The sequence below is a fragment of the Telopea speciosissima genome, chromosome 7 (genome assembly GCF_018873765.1).
Source record: "Telopea speciosissima isolate NSW1024214 ecotype Mountain lineage chromosome 7, Tspe_v1, whole genome shotgun sequence".
Lineage (NCBI taxonomy): Eukaryota > Viridiplantae > Streptophyta > Magnoliopsida > Proteales > Proteaceae > Telopea > Telopea speciosissima.
The window spans coordinates 65967360-65983464 of NC_057922.1; the positions used below are offsets into that span (position 1 = coordinate 65967360).

Here is a 16105-nt window from a genome sequence, read left to right on the forward strand (position 1 = left end):
CTTTGGCTTCCAAAGGTGCTTGGATGGCTTATAGAAGACAATATACATGAAACAAGCTCTATTAAATAATGATAGGTTTCTTTTTTTGGTAACAATGATAGGTCATAATCTACATTTACAATAACACAAAATTCACAAGATGCCTAAACATGCTTTTTAAGTACATATGATAAAGAATGACTTCTAATAGCTGAGTGAATCTAGATCCAAAAAAAGGACTATCCCGCAGAGGTATGGGCGTATAACCCAAACTAAAATCTCTACTAATATTGGAACAATGCTACATTATTGGTAAGGACAGAGAGCCAAGAGGTGAGACAGAAAAATCAGTCCATTTCTAACCTCGCAATATACTTATCATAGAATTTTCCAGCTTGCTCAAGTTCCCCAAGCTCAGTATGACAGTCTGCAATTGCACCATAAGCTTCTGTGTTGCCACAATCCTCTCCTCCTCGCTCAGAAATTGCCAGAACCATAGAATGGTATTTTATTGCTTCCCGGTACTTCCCTTGCCTTTGCAGAGATGCCCCTGTAAGGAGCAATTTCAACATTAAAATGATAAATGATTGGAAAAAGGTCATCAAGCATATGTATTTATGAAGATACATACATCAATATGTATGTATAACGTACATACAATGTATATATATCAGGTCTGGGTAGGACAGCAATGCCTATGTATTATTTATTTGATTTGGACCTGGTCTGAACCCAGAAATCGGACAAGGGCATATGTCCATATCCAACCCAGTTTAAACTTGGGTTGTCCTTGCCCAACCAGTTTATCCAAATTTGTAATATTTCTATGTCCATCACCAAAATGTATAGTTGCTACCTATATTTAAGAGGGTAATTAATGCTAAAATATGCTGCTTTGAAGATTTGAACTCAGCCTAACAAATAAAACACAAGCCACTGCAAACTAACCTAGTACTCAAGCATGTTTTAAGAAGACATAGTTTTAAGCTAGTACTAAAGCTTGTTTTAAGAAAACATAGTTTTAGTGATACTAGAACCTGTAATCAGCACCTACAAGAGGGAAGGAGAAGAAGAATAAGAGAGGGAGAATGATTGAGAAGAATAGGGGGAAATCTTATAGCCACGATAGGACTCAGAATTAAGTCTAGCTTATAACAATGAGAGTCCTACAAACAGTTAAATTACAATAATAGTAAAAGACTACCTAAGTAAAGAAGTAAATAGCAATGACCTACACTACTTAACATAAACTATGACTACTAACTAAAAACTCCCCCTCACAGTACAGAATTTAACACTCCCCCTCAAACTGGAGTATATATATTTCCCATACCCAGCTTGGAACAACCACTAAGAAATGCAGGCCTAAATAACGCCTTAGTGAACATATTGTCAAGTTAATTTCTGGAGTTAACAAACAGAGTAGAGATCATTTTCTGCATAACAAAACCAAACCCTCTTCATCTGCTTGGGTCCAGCAGTGCCAAAAATGACAAAACAATATCACACTGAAAACATTAGAAGTCCTTTCCATTTGGTGCAAAAGTCTTCAAATGCATAAGCAGGTGAGTTTACCAAGCAGAAAATGACCAGACCTGCCATATTAAAGCGATTGTCATCCACAATAATTTTTTAGTTTGGTATATTGTTTCATTGTAGTGACTATGTGAATGACATGTACATTCTCCCTTTAAATAAACCATTAATTATTTTCTAGAAAATCGTTGGCTAAGGTTATCTCAGAAAACATGTGTTTTTTAGCCAATAAAAAAAAAATAATGTGTTCAGTAATTCCCGTATTACCTAATAGCAAGTTATTTCTGAAAATTTTAAATTATAGTGTCATAGTATAGTCAGACCACACAGGAGGATCCTGACTCTTGAGCAGGATATACAACCAGTCGGCTGCTTCCGATTAGCTCCCCCACCCCCCACCCCCCATCCCCTGCAAATTGCTTAGTATACCTTAACCGATCTATGAACCAACTATGCAAGCTGGACAGGATTCTTTAAATGATGCAACAGGTAAGTAGTAAGTTACTCAATTGGGACACAAATTGTCGGTCGCTGTCTCTCTCTTTACATTAAAAGGAAGCAAAGAAGGTAGGAAATACAGACCCAGGCCTCTAGCAGCTTTTTTCTCCTCAATGGAATCCTTCATATTCTGTGCAAGCTCAAGAGCTGCCTTAAACTCCACAAACGCCTTCTCTGGATTTTGGTTCCTCAAGAAATTCTTCCCAGTTTTCAAACGTGAAATCAGGTCTTCCTTTCTTGAATCTACGATTACTTCATTCTCTGGAATTCTACTACCAACTGGAGCATAACTCAAACTGGGGGCATAGGACTCTATCTTTGCTTGCCTTCTCAGAGCTGCATTGATCTGGCGCAGCTGATCATTCAACCGCTTCAATTCCCCTCTCCTCTGCCGAGCAAGCAATCCTGACAGATAAACAGTGTCTTTAAGTGCAAAAATGATGAAAAGAAACAACATGAATTCATGCCTTCTAGCATTGGCTTTCTCAAGGACTACGTTAACAGGGAACTTCAAAATAGGAGCATTACTCAAGGCCATACACTATAAAGTACAAAAATGCTACCAGACCCAATCTGTATCATTGCTGCACCCAGGTATCACAGTTCAGGGGATGAGGAAAAAAGTTGGGGAATCACAAGGTGGATAAGACACATGCTACCAGACAGTCTGCTCCTCTTGGTTTAATATCCCCTACATGTTATAGGCTAAGGAAGGAATTTTTTTTATGAACTTGAGAAACGGAACAAAAAGGCCCTTGAGACATGTCCAGTGGTCTAGGTACTATTGGTGTCCTAAGACAGAAGGGATGCACAACAGACACCTTTGCCAGCCCTGGCACAACACCTGCCTGGTTTTAGGCCACAGGGAGCAACAATAGAGTCAACCTGAACCGTGCAGGAGAAGGGGGTTTCCTCCTAGACTGGCCACTTGTCAAATTTGGAAGTCCAACTTGACCATATGGCCCACCTTAAGGTAGATTTTCCCCTTGTATTCTCAGCCATTAAACCACCATGCCTGTTTACTGACTTTTCAACCCTTTTTTTGAAGCTCTGTCCTGGTGCATGGCAAACTTTTTTGGGCTTGAAATATGGAAGGTGGATTAGAGGACTGGACCTACATGTGAATCAGATTTTGTTTCCAGGCAAGGTGCCCATTGTGCTATTCCTTGCACAACAGCTATTTCATCACCACCTTGCCAGTTTGTAATCCATCGTATGCACAAGAGCAGTAAATAGAGTTCCACAGATAGATACAAAGGTAATTGTGATTTTCAAGTAACCTCACCTCCAACAGTAGCCCCTATAAGGGCAACAGAGAGCAGCAAAGGCATGTTGAAAACAGAGTTCTCAGCTTCACATGTTTCCGCTAAAGCATTAAAAGGTATAGTCAACATCAAGATGTTTGCTAGAAGAAATGTTACTGCTGGCAACCTGAATGGTAACATGCTCTGCACAAGACATAATATCAATCAAATGGCAGAACTCAGAAGTAATTGATACAAACACAAGTATGTACTCAATCAAATAAAATGCAATTTCCATACATGGGTTTTCTACTTCTCTAAATTCCTTATCATATGAGTATTCTCAGATACAGACTTTATAGCCAGTCGAACAAATGAGACCCACAATAGAAATATCAAATGTGAAATATGACCTAGATCAATAATACAACAAAATTGGTAATAATGGCCGATGGTTTGATAGCTTTCAGCCTGTATGGAGGCCTGAGATCAAAGACATCATCCCCCAGCCATAGCCCTTCTATACTCAACTGCAAAAAGTTCTTGAGGCAGGCCCACAGTTAAGTTAATTGGCATAGTTGGGTGTCCTTTTCAGTTGAGTATTAAGTAGTTCAGTTGCATGGGATATGATCGTAATAACATCCTTATTAGAAGATCATTTAAGCAAGCTTTCCCCTTTGTTAATCCTTGTACAAGTTTAAGCATTTGAGTAAGCTTTCTGAAACTACAGATCTGATTTTGGAAGCAGCACCTCATTGAGTCACTGTTAAATCCTTGGGCTACTTTGGTGTCATCTCTATTCTATGAAATTATTTATTCTTAATGCATATTAAACACATAAGTGGGATTTTTTTAGTGGAAATAAGCCTTGGGTTGGGTTACATATTTATTGGACCCAAAATAGGGGTAGAACGTAGAAGGAATGAATATGGAATTTATTAATTATTTAACTTGTGGGGTCTAAGCCCTATTCCTTTATTTTTAATTGTTATTGAAGTGTTTTAGCTGAGCTGGATTAGGCCTCTATGAGTCGAGCCTTGTTTTCAAGTCGCTTTCTTCTTTTTCTTTTTTCTTTTTATTATTTATCGTTCGCTTCTTCATTATTTATAGTATCCTAATCAGTTAATTCCACCTCCAAGGTAGGCTATTGGCTGGAGGAGTTTTCGGCTTAGTTTGAGTCTTTTATGTTAGTTTTTAGGGGCTACAACCCTGAAAACGAATTTGATGAATGAAAATTTGGCTTTGCCTTTTTGGGTTCTGTGGTGATTCCAGGAAGCCCTGGCGGTGATTCCAAGGTTGGAATATTGGTAGAATGCCAACCTTATAGATCAGGTGGAGATTCATGATCATATCTTTCTATCACTTTACTGTACTGATTTTCTAGATCTAGTTTCAGATTGCTGTTCTACTGCTATTGCTGAATCTGAATATTGTTTCTGATCTGTTCTTACTTCTTAGACCTGCATTATCCATCCATTTCAGAAATCCTTCTCTTACTAAAATTCATCAATTCTGATTTCTGAAACCTGGTTTTTATCTATGTTTTCTGGTCTCCAGTTGATCTTTATCCGATTGCTATTACATTGCTATATTCTGATATGAAACCCCATAAACCTGCCCATTAAGTTCTGCAGCTTTCAGCAATCCTACTCCTAGTAGGATTGTTTCAATATAGAGAATCTGACCGTCCGATCTCTTTCAAAATCTGCAGAATTGTTCTCTCTACAGAACAACCCACTCGACTTGAGAATTGGACAGATCAGACCTACCTTTATTCTGCTATTTGATTCTCTTAAATCTGGTTTGTCCTTCTTCCTGTGATCCTGTCGCAAGTTGATCTCTCACTGGATTTCACTAGTTCAGGATTAGCACTACATTAATTATTCTTCACTAAGTTCTTCTAGCTTATTTCTAAAGTGCTCTTCTCATTTTTCTGTGCTTACTTGAAGTTCTGAAACTATATATCTTCTTTGTGATCTGAACTTGTACTACCTCTATTTATCCACACCCTCACCTTTTATATATTCTATGGGAAAAATAACTCTGTGGGGCAGAGTGCGCACTGCGCCCAGACAGAGGGGGCAAAATGACCGCCCCACCCCCCACGAAAGGTGGAAATGCCGCCCCCATGATTCTTCTGCGTGCAGCCAGGGGCCATGGTCCCCCACAGGAAACACATCCCCATATTATATAACCATTCCCATCAACTCTTTAACAGCTCCCAGAAGTTTCAGCCAGTCAGAATCTTCCACTTGTGCACACCTTAAACTAAACCTTCCATCTGGACCTCAAGTGGAATTTGTTGAATAATGTACACCAGAATACCGTGGGGGTATTCTGGTCTTTTTAGGCTTTTATTCTTCATGATTTATGTACTGCCGACTCTACTAGTTAGAGTCGGCTAGAATAGGGACAATTCTGTCCCTTAGGATATAATTCTTATTTTATAAATTCATAGCTTGCTTGGTCTAATCGATCATTGAAGCATTCTCTAATTTTTCTGTTTTGTTAACATGGTATCAGAGCCAAATCTCTGATCTAGTTTTTCAAAACCCTCCCCCTTCCATCGTTTTTTCTTCCACCCTCTTCCACTCGATCTTCTCTCTCTTTTTTTCTCCTTGGTTCTCTTCATCCCCTAGGGCAGCACTAATGAGGTGATCATATGATCTAGATGCTGCCCTCAATCCAACCTCTTCAATAGATGATTTAATCATAAATTCAGATCGATAGCTGCTGCCCTATTTTTCTGCGATTTTTTGGAGTTCTCCCCTTCTTGAAGAGCGAGCTCCTCTTTGTCTTGGAGGTTGATTTTCCCTAGTGGAGATCCATCTTAGCAGTTTTGGACAGCAATTATCACAGGTGTTTACCATCAATTGAAGGCCATACCCCATTATCGATCTCATCTCAGGGTTTTTCAAAACCCTGACTCTTATCGATTTTTGGGTTTTTCAGTTTCAGCTTTGACTGATTTTTGGAGGTCACTTTCACACTACTTCTAGGAACACTCGACCTTGCTGGTGTGCCTTTATATTGAAGATTTTCAGAATTTTCATCTTTGGATCGATTTCTGCCCATGTCGATCAGGGTTTTCTGGTTTTGGTTCTTAGCTGGCTGAATCGACATCTTGTTATTTGGCTTCTCTCAAGTCAGTATAGATGGGTCTGACATTACCTCTGCTACTTCTGGCTTTGAAGGCCAACACAAGACTGAATATCTTCCTTATGCTTCTGCTATTAAACTCGATGGGACAAATTACCTGATGTGGTGTCGCTTGACCTATTTAACTGTTGTTGGCCGTGGGCTTATTGGGCATCTCCATGGCACCACTACTGCTCCATCTGAACCTGGTCCTCTTCAAGACCGATGGCTTTCAAATGATGCCATGGTGATGTCTTTCTTGTTGCACTCTATGCAATCCGAGCTATCCAGTGGTTATTTGTTATTGGACACTGCACATCAGATTTGGGCTGCTGCAAATAATACATACGGACAGATTGGGAATGATGCTCAGGTGTATGAACTAAGGAAAAAAGTACATGACACCACTCAAAAGTAGCTGTCTATCTCTCAATACTATGCTGCCCTCAAAAGCTTATGCCAGCAAGTGGGTCACTACTCTGCTTTTCAGCCTATGACTCTTGCTGATATTGCTGCCTATAGGAAGCATTTTGATAAAATTCGAATGTATGACTTCTTGGCAAGTCTGAATATTGAGTACGATCCTATTCATGTGCAAGTTCTGAGTAGGATTCCCTTCCCTACACTGGAGCAATCCTATGTTTTGGTCCATACAGAGGAGACTCGTAGGGCTGCTATACTTCATACTCCTATGGTTGATAGGCCTGCCCTACAGGCTGGTTCCAACCCTGCTCCTACTACTACTGATGCTGCTACTCTTACTGTTGCTACTTCCACCAAAGAATCTGTTAAGTGTGAATATTGCAACAAACCTTATCACACTAAAGCTACTTGCTGGAAACTCCATGGGAAACCTGCTGACTTTTAAGCCAAAAGTGGTCATGGTAAAACTAAAAACAAGGCTAATCACACTAAAAGTGTTACTACTGCCCCCACTTCTGAACATGGTCTCTCCTAGGAAGAATTATAGGCTTTCAGGCGTATGTTACTGGCTTCTGCTGATTCTACTACATCTACGGCTGCCAGTTCTTCCATTCCATCAGGTTCCCACTTTGCCCATTCAGGTGTTTCATTTGCTGGTCATTGTGCATTGGTTGTTTCTTCCCATGGATTATAGACTCCAGTGCCACTGATCACATGACAGGTTCTTCCAGCCTCTTTCATACATAATCTACTAATTCTGGCAAGGACAAGTCCGGGTAACTGATGGTCCCCTCTCCTCCATTTCCGAAAAGGGTTCCATTAGTTGCTCATCATCCCTTACCTTATCTTCAGTATTACATGTTCCTAATTTTACTATTAATCTTCTTTCCATTAGTAGTATCACTAAAGATCTAAATTGTAAAGTTACATTTTTTTCCAACTCATTATGTTTTTCAGGAATTGGACACGGGGTGAACGATTGGATGTGGTAAAGTGCATGGTGGATTGTACTTGCTTAATTATGGTCGTCTTCCTCCTACAACATTGCCTTCTCAATTGTGTCAACCTTCCTCTTTCTCCTCTGAATTACACCAATGGCATTCTAGAATAGGACACTGCCCCCTTAGGAACTTTATCTCATTTATTTCCAGCTTTGGTTAAAAATTGTAATAAGGAAGAATTTATTTGTGAGGCTCGTGTCTTGGCCATACAGACACGTTCAAAATATCTTGTTTCTAATAAAAAATGTTTTTCCCTTTTTCATTTGGTTCATATTGATGTGTGGGGTCCTAGTCGCGAAGTTTCTATTACTGGACATCGTTGGTTTGTCACTTTTATAGGTTGCTATTCTAGAACTACTTGGGTTTACCTGATGCATACAAAAAATGAAGTTTTTTTCCTGTTTTCAGCATTTCCATAAGATGGTTCTGACCCAATTTAATGTCACTCTCAAAATTTTGAGAAGTGATAATGAGATAGAATATATGGAAGGTCAGTTCCAAAAATACCTTCCTACCCATGGGATCTTACATCAGACCAGCTGTGTTGATACTCCAACCCAAAATGGTGTGGCTGAGAGAAAAAATCACCATCTCTTGGAGGTGGCTCGGGCCCTTATGTTTGCTCGAAATGTTCCCTCCTTTTATTGGGGGGATGCTGTCCTCACTGCAGCCTATTTGATTAATAGGCTGCCTACTCAAGTTCTTGATTTCAAGTCCCCCGCTGAGCTGTTACATGGCTCTTCTTCTTTTATTGTTCCCCCTAGGGTGTTTGGTTGTGCTTGTTATGCTCGGGACAATAGATCCCTAGGTAAACTTGAACCCTGTGGTCTCCGCTACATTTTCTTAGGTTACTCTGCCATGCAAAAGGGGTACAAGTGTTATTATACATTTATACTCCTACCCGCGTACTATGGTCAATATGGATGTTGTCTTTCATGAGAGTCTCTACTATTATTCGTCCCCACCTCTTCAGGGGGAGAGTTTTAATGAAGATGTGTTGACCATAGAACCGACCATAGACCCCCCCCTTCGGTATGTGCATGATGAGTCTGTTCCTGCTCCTGTTGCTCTTGTTGGTCTCTCTCCTTCAGGGGGAGATGTTCATATATAGGGGGAGATTACAGATAATAATGAAATTTTTGCTCAGGGGGAGATCACTCTAGTCCAGAAAACCATTGGTGAATTTCAGCGAAGGATTGATGATTCTAATTTGAAGGTCTATACAAAGAGCAGAACCAGACATAAGCAGCTTCAATCCACTACAACACAGGTACCCATCCAGTTGCCAACCCCGGATTTAGAACCTACCTCTCTACCTGGTAATACTTCTTCTCTTAACCTACCTATTGCTGTTCGCAAAGGTGTTAAGGCTTGCACTCAACACTCTATATCTCATGTTGTTTCCTATGATTCCCTTTCTCCATCTTTTCGTGCTTTTGTCCCTTCTCTTTCTTCTGTTTGTATTCTTCAAAATTGGCAGGAAGCTCTATTAGATAGAAAGTGGAAAGCAGCAATGATGGAAGAAATGGAAGCCTTAAAGAAAAATGACACATGGGAGCTTGTTGTTCTTCCACCAGGAAAAAGACCTGTTGGGTATAAGTGGATGTTTGTAGTGAAACAAAAGGTGGATGGCACTGTGGATAGATATAAAGCACGACTTGTGGCAAAAGGGTTTACTCAGACCTATGACATTGATTATCAGGAGGCCTTTACCCCTGTTGCAAAGCTGAATACTGTCCGAGTTCTATTATCATGTGCAGTGAATCTTGGATGGGATTTACAACAACTAGATGTGAAGAATGTTTTTCTTAATGGAGAACTTGATGAGGAGGTGTACATGGATATTCTACCAGGGTTCTCTTGTGACAAGACCCAAGGCAAAGTGTATAGATTGAAACATGCACTTTATGGGCTGAAGCAATCACCTCGAGCATGGTTTGGCAGGTTTCACAAGGCTATGCTTTTTGTAGGCTATAAACAGAGTAATACTGATCACACTCTTTTTATCAAGAGAGTTGGTGAAAAAATCATTGTACTTATAGTCTACGTTGATGATATTATGGTAACCAGTAATAATGGTGATGAAATCAGCAATTTGAAGAAGTTTTTGGGACAGGAATTTGAGATTAAAGATCTAGGAAAATTGAGGTACTTCCTCGAAATTGAAGTTGCTCGGTCTTCCATGGGCATCTTTCTCTCCCAAAGGAAGTATATCCTAGACTTGTTGACAAAAACTAGCCTGTTAGGATGTCACCCTTCAGATACTCCTATGGATGCTAATGTTCGTCTTAAAAAAAAAGAGGGTGAACCTATTAATAAAGGTCGATATCAAAGTTTGGTAGGGAAGTTGATTTATCTCTCTCACACACGTCCGAACATTGCTGTAGCTGTGAGCATTGTGAGTCAGTTCATACATGATCCCAACTCTTCTCATATGGAGGTTGTTCTTCGTATCCTTCACTACTTGAAGTCAGCTCCTGGAAAAGGCATTCTCCTATGACCACTTGCGGATTGAAGCCTATGCTGCTGCTGATTGGGCTGGTTCTTCTGACCGCAAGTCTATTTCTAGGTACTGTTCGTTTGTAGGTGGTAATCTTGTCCCTTGGCGTAGCAAGAAGCAAAATGTGGTAGCTAGTTCCAGTGCTGAAGCAGAGTTTCGTACTACGGCACAAGGTATTTGTGAGTTACTATAGCTAAAGGGTTTGCTACAAGACCTTGGTGTTCTTGTTCGTCTCCCGATGATGTTATACTGTGACAACAAGACTGCAATTAGCATAGCACATAATCCAGTACAGCATGATCGTACCAAGCATGTTGAGGTGGATAGACATTTCATCAAGGAGAAGTTAGAAGAAGGATTGATTTGTGTTCTCTTTGTGAAGTCCGCTGATCAGCTTGCCGATATTTTCACCAAGGGACTGTCTGGGAAATTGTTTCATCCTATTTTAGTCAAGTTGGGCATGATTGACATATTTGCTCCAACTTGAGAGGCAGTGTTGAATAGTGTACACCAGAATACCATGGGGGTATTCTGGTCTTTTTGGGCTTTTATTCTTCATGATTTATGTACTGCTAACTCAACTAGTTAGAATCGGCTAGAGTAGGGGCAATTCTGTCCTTTAGGATGTAATTCTTATTTTATAAATACATAGCTTGCTTGGTCTAATCGATCATTCAAGCATTCACTAATCTTTTGGTTTTGTTAACAGAATTAAAGGCCTTTTAACCTAAGTACCTAACACTCCATAATGTTGAATCATCTAAAATCCTTTTAAATCTTTCAATCAGGTTCCATGTCAACATTGAGTTACAGTCTGGTTTGCCTAACATGTTTGCCAAAATCCCGAACCTGAGATCCTCGCAATCTGAACCAATCCTTTAGAACCTTAAACGTGCACCATTTCAATTAGATCAGGTACCAATTTGATCTCAATTTAAAATTAAATTACATCAGATAAAAAAATTCTATTACTTGAAACCTAACCCTCTTCTTGCGTATAAAGTACCCATTTTGATCCTTATAAGTTTGCTAAGTAGTAAATTTATTTTTGGTCTCTAACAATTCAGCACCGGTTATTGGGCCAATAAGATATGGACCATGATATCTTTCATTTCAGGGCTTGTCCTTCTCAGCACATTTTCAAACATAAGATCTCTCTTAACATCACCTGCTGTAGGTATCAACTGCTAAAATACATATCTAAAACATAATGTATTATGTGTACATATACTTTCATAAAAAGGTATGAAAATTTCAATTCCATCCACATTGAAATAGCCACCAAAATGGAATTAACTAAGGATGTTTTGAGAGTATTTAGCGAACCTAACACCCAATCACATTGATTCCCCCACCATCATAATTAGATTTTCATTTAGACTTATGATTTTCATATCAAACAACTTCTAAATTCTGGCAAACATAAATTCCTCATTGCAGGTACCCATGATCCTAATAACATACAATCACTGGTCTGACAGTATAAAGACTTAACAACCAGAAAGAAGAGAGATAGGGAGAAGAGAATGGAGAGCAAGGAGGGAAAACTGTACAATGGAGAGTATAATCTCCTACCGTACCAGTAACTTTATTTATAAGGGAAAAGTAATAACAATTACAACAGGAATGAAAGATATGAGTAACACTACTCCAAAAGTCTAAACACAGTAGAAAACAAATAAAGACACCTATTTTCTATAGGAAAGTGAAAGATAACATCAATAGGAAAGAATAAACTACAAGAATTAAAACCAAACCGACCATCACCCCACGGTGTAACTCCCATGGACCTCCACACGGTATACAATACTCTAACAACTGGTAATGTTCAGGGTTATGTCAATGTAATGCTATAGAGAGCAACAGAATTTTCATATCTTAAAACATACAAAATAATAGTAATGAAATAATGATTTGAAACCATTAAAACAACCTTAAAATACCTTTTCTTTCAGGGGAAGGACAATAGGAAATTACTTGCTGATGTCGCAGTAAAAGGTCTATTTCACAGCTTAGACTGAAGTAAAAGTTCCTACAAGAGAAAGGGGGAAAAAAATATAAAAAAAGCCAAAAAATGGGAGACTCACCATCCTACCTTGTGAGTGAATAAGAATGCCACAGTGCAATGGTCATAATCTGCCAGCCTTCGACCAATACAAAAATTTCCCTCAAACTTGGCCATTTGGGAACCATCAGGCCATGAATACATGGACTGGCAGGTTGACAACAATAGGCTTGTCTCAAACAATATCTGGTTTCTACTAGATGAGTCACTGAAGGACGACATGAATTTCTCCCCTCTAAATGAAAGAAAACCAAACTTTTCTGATTTCAGCAATGCTTTTACTTCCAATACAGGCTTAAGAATCTTTTCAATACCAACATGCACTATATCCTCAAGTCCAAGTTTTGCTGCAGTCATAAAAGCAGAGTATAGCAAGAAAGATGTGAGCTGCAGATGTTGCAAATAATTCATCATTAGCTTAGAAGGATTACTTATAAATTGTATTCTCAATTGACTCATAAGAAAAATAGTTTTCATTCCCACATATTTAGAGTCAATGTGTTTTTTCCTTATATATATATATAAGTCAACATTCAACCCAGAAGAGAAAAAGAAATAAAAAGAAAAAAGAAAAAAGGACATTTATTTTCTTATGTACAATCAAACATATAGAGATTTTCCATCACAATTTTGATTGTGGCTAACAAATCATTGATGAAATCCAGAGTGAATTGTGCTCACCCAGCTACATGTCCTATGGACTCTACACGCTAAATTTAGATGTGGTTTGGAATCACTGACACAAGGATTTTGAGTCCTTTACACTAAGAAGAAACCTATAGATGCTACAGACCTCAGTTTCAAAACCCAAGCATACATTCACTGACATTGTTTCTAGGTAAAGTTGCAGCCTAAATTCTCTATTATTAAATGTGTTTTAAAAAAAAATTTGTTTGCTTTGTAGTATCACACATCTTTAGGGCAAAAGTTCCTATATATTGGTACTTCCTACTTACACCTTGGTGCACCAAACCACCAACAGGTCTGTCTGCTAGAGCTACAGATACCTCAAAGAAACATAGACCAAGAATCCAAAGTCACAAAAAATATGGAATTAAATTCAGAGATTTAAAGAGTGTTCATTGAAAATTAAAATCTAGCGATTACAATGGCCTAAGACCAGAACCTTTCACATGTCAAACTCAAACAGAGGAAATTAAATGGTCTTGCATTCCAAATCACTATGATTAATTTGAGTTATGATCTAGGATCTAAAGATTTGGCATTTGAGGATGGATCATTCTGGAACACTACCAAGTACCAATCCAGATCATTGTGGGTTTAAGTCATTGGATCACTAAGGTTACGATGATCTAGTCTCAAGCCATGGTTATGATGGTACAGTCAAGAAATAAAGCGCCCTAGATCTATAAAAGTAGGGAAGAAGCTAAGGACAGATGCTTAAAAGGAAGGGGGAAAAAAAGGCGTACCCACTGCACGAGGCTCCCACCACTGCGGGGTCTGGGGAGGGTCATAATGTATGCAATCTTGCCCCTGCTTTCACAAAGAGGGTGTTTCCAGTCTGAGGAGGACAGATGCTTAAAACTAACCAAATAAAGGTAAATCCTTAAGTTGATTTAAAACTCTCAAAGATAAAGAAAAACCGCATTACAGAAGAATTAGCAGGTGGAGGAGCCGTGACATGTGAACCAGATAGAAGGGAGTGAATTACGTAACCGACAAAGACCAGAAATCAAAAACAAGTAAGCAAGAAATCCGAACGAGAAGAATGCCAAAGTTTCAAGAGCTTGAAAACAAGAAACGTCCCAGAATCAGCAGTAGAGTATCGTGAAACTAATCAAAGTGTGAGCCATGATTGTATCAAAGACGACAATTCTTTCCATTCAACTGAACTGAAAGAAATGTGGCTGGTTTTGTTAGAATTATATTTGGAGATCGATTTAATATAACAGGTTTTACTTAAAGAACCGCGTTCTGCTTCACTAACTGTACAATTAAACTGAAAGCACAGGAATCAAAGTGCAAATGAGCAAGAAAGCTCAGAATGTCAGGTTGAAATGAAGACATTTAGCCATTATAAACAACAGGAGAAAGCGTAAATGAGAAGCTAAAAAAAACAACATCGTCACAGGAGAACATGCGAGGTATATCACTGATGCTTATTATTTCAATCAATCTCACTTCTTTCAACTTTAAAGCAATTTTAGGTAGAGTTGGGAAACAACAGAAATAGACGAACAAGTTAAGCAGATATAGAAGAGCTCCAGTATACTAAGGGACAGGAATGCAGAAACAAGAAAACATAAAGCAAAAACAAAAGAAGGAACCTGAACTACTGACCTGAAGCATTAACTCCGGCGTCAATTTGTGCCGGAGATCGTCCAGATTGCCTATAAGCTTCACCCGAAATTGGGCGCGAAGAAGAGCAGCAACAAAGGACGACCACCGCCATTTGGATGGATTTCCGAACTTGGGATAAAAGGATTACAAATAGGCAGCTTCAGTGTTTATATAGGAAATAAGAAAATAATTAATTGGGTAAGCTTTGCCGAATGGAGCTGCCCCTGCTTGTGGCATAATTTACAGAAACAGAAGCTTTATCAGGCAAGCTATGTTTACTGTTTAACCCAGCTAACAAAGTAACAAACCTTTGAAAATTTTACGTTAAAACGAACGTTCAAAAGTTTTTTTAAGCCGATGGTTGGTTGCCTTCTCTCCATGGAGGCCGTATCCTTTCCTCCATTGACTCTTAATGGTTCGGTTGTAAGTTTCATCTCATCTCCTACAAAATCTTGAAAATGGGATGTGATTAATAGGTTGATTTTATTAAGAAAACAATCCCTAGAATGGCAATTTGCAGAAGAAAACAAGAAACAGATAAGACACAACATAATAACCTAGATTTACGTGATTTACGATTTTACGTTCACGGTCGAACAATAGAACAGATTTTACTATCTTTTAGAAATGTTATAAAACCTCTCATCGAACCCTCCCAGAGATAAGAACATCATATAAAGAAGTCATAACCCAAGAAAGTACAGAAATTCCCCTAGACCCAAAAATGCCAAATCGGACAGGGTTGAACCAAAACATAATATATATCCCAAAATATATTGTTTCAAAAGTCTCGATGAGCCCAACATAACTCACCACCACATAAGCCATTTTTCGACAATCCAAGGTCGTTTTGAAGTCGAAACGGCCCTCCGAATATTCCAACTACACTTTCTGGATCGAAATCAGGCTTCACCAATAACAGATTTCCCCTCTAGAAGCCCAGGCTTTTGCTCAAGTCCCAATTCTAATTTTCGATACCCTGGAGGCCTGGACAGTTGGATTTGGTCTCCAATAGCTAATGGGATGTTTTCCTTTAAAATAGCCTATCACGTTGAGGTTTCCCAAAATCAAGTTACTCCTTCTACCTCTAATGGTCCATTTTGGAAATGGCTTTGGAGTATTAAGTTGCTTCTCAAAATTAAATTGTTTTATGGAGATGTTGCACTAATTCTTTGGCTGTTAATCAGCTTCTCCATAAAAGGAATTTGGCCCTTCACCCTTATTGTCGTTTCTGTCCGGGGCAAGAGGAATCTATTTTACATGCTTTGGTTTTATGCCCCTCTGCCGCATCTTGTTGGTGCGCTTCCCCTTTGACGATTGACTGCCAACAATTTCATGGCAATCACTTTACGAATTGGATTTTCTACTTAGTTGGTCTCTATAGAAACACGCACAATCAATTAGATTTTGTTATTGAATG

At 38.9% G+C, this 16105-nt stretch overlaps 1 protein-coding gene across 1 annotated transcript; it reads right to left on the minus strand.

Annotated features, from left to right (window-relative positions):
* Positions 1-236: 236 nt before the first annotated feature.
* Positions 237-14839, minus strand: LOC122669765 (protein FLUORESCENT IN BLUE LIGHT, chloroplastic-like). The gene is made up of 5 exons (XM_043866613.1): positions 14686-14839; positions 12415-12731; positions 3299-3461; positions 2098-2418; positions 237-529 (listed from the first exon to the last, which is right to left on the minus strand). The coding sequence occupies exons 1-5, from the start codon at positions 14795-14797 to the stop codon at positions 327-329; spliced, it is 1116 nt and encodes a 371-aa protein (XP_043722548.1). The 5' UTR covers positions 14798-14839; the 3' UTR covers positions 237-326.
* Between the last annotated feature and the right edge of the window lie 1266 nt (positions 14840-16105).

What these genes read in the sequence shown, in the direction of transcription:
- LOC122669765 (XM_043866613.1), bottom strand. Translation starts at nt 14,797, where the DNA reads ATGGCGGTGGTCGTCCTTTGTTGCTGCTCTTCTTCGCGCCCAATTTCG. An exon ending in TATAGGGGCTACTGTTGGAG is followed by an intron (nt 2,419 to 3,298) that starts GTGAGGTTACTT and finishes TTTATCTGTCAG; the next exon opens with GATTGCTTGCTCGGCAGAGG. An exon ending in AAAAGCTGCTAGAGGCCTGG is followed by an intron (nt 530 to 2,097) that starts GTCTGTATTTCC and finishes TGCTCCTTACAG; the next exon opens with GGGCATCTCTGCAAAGGCAA.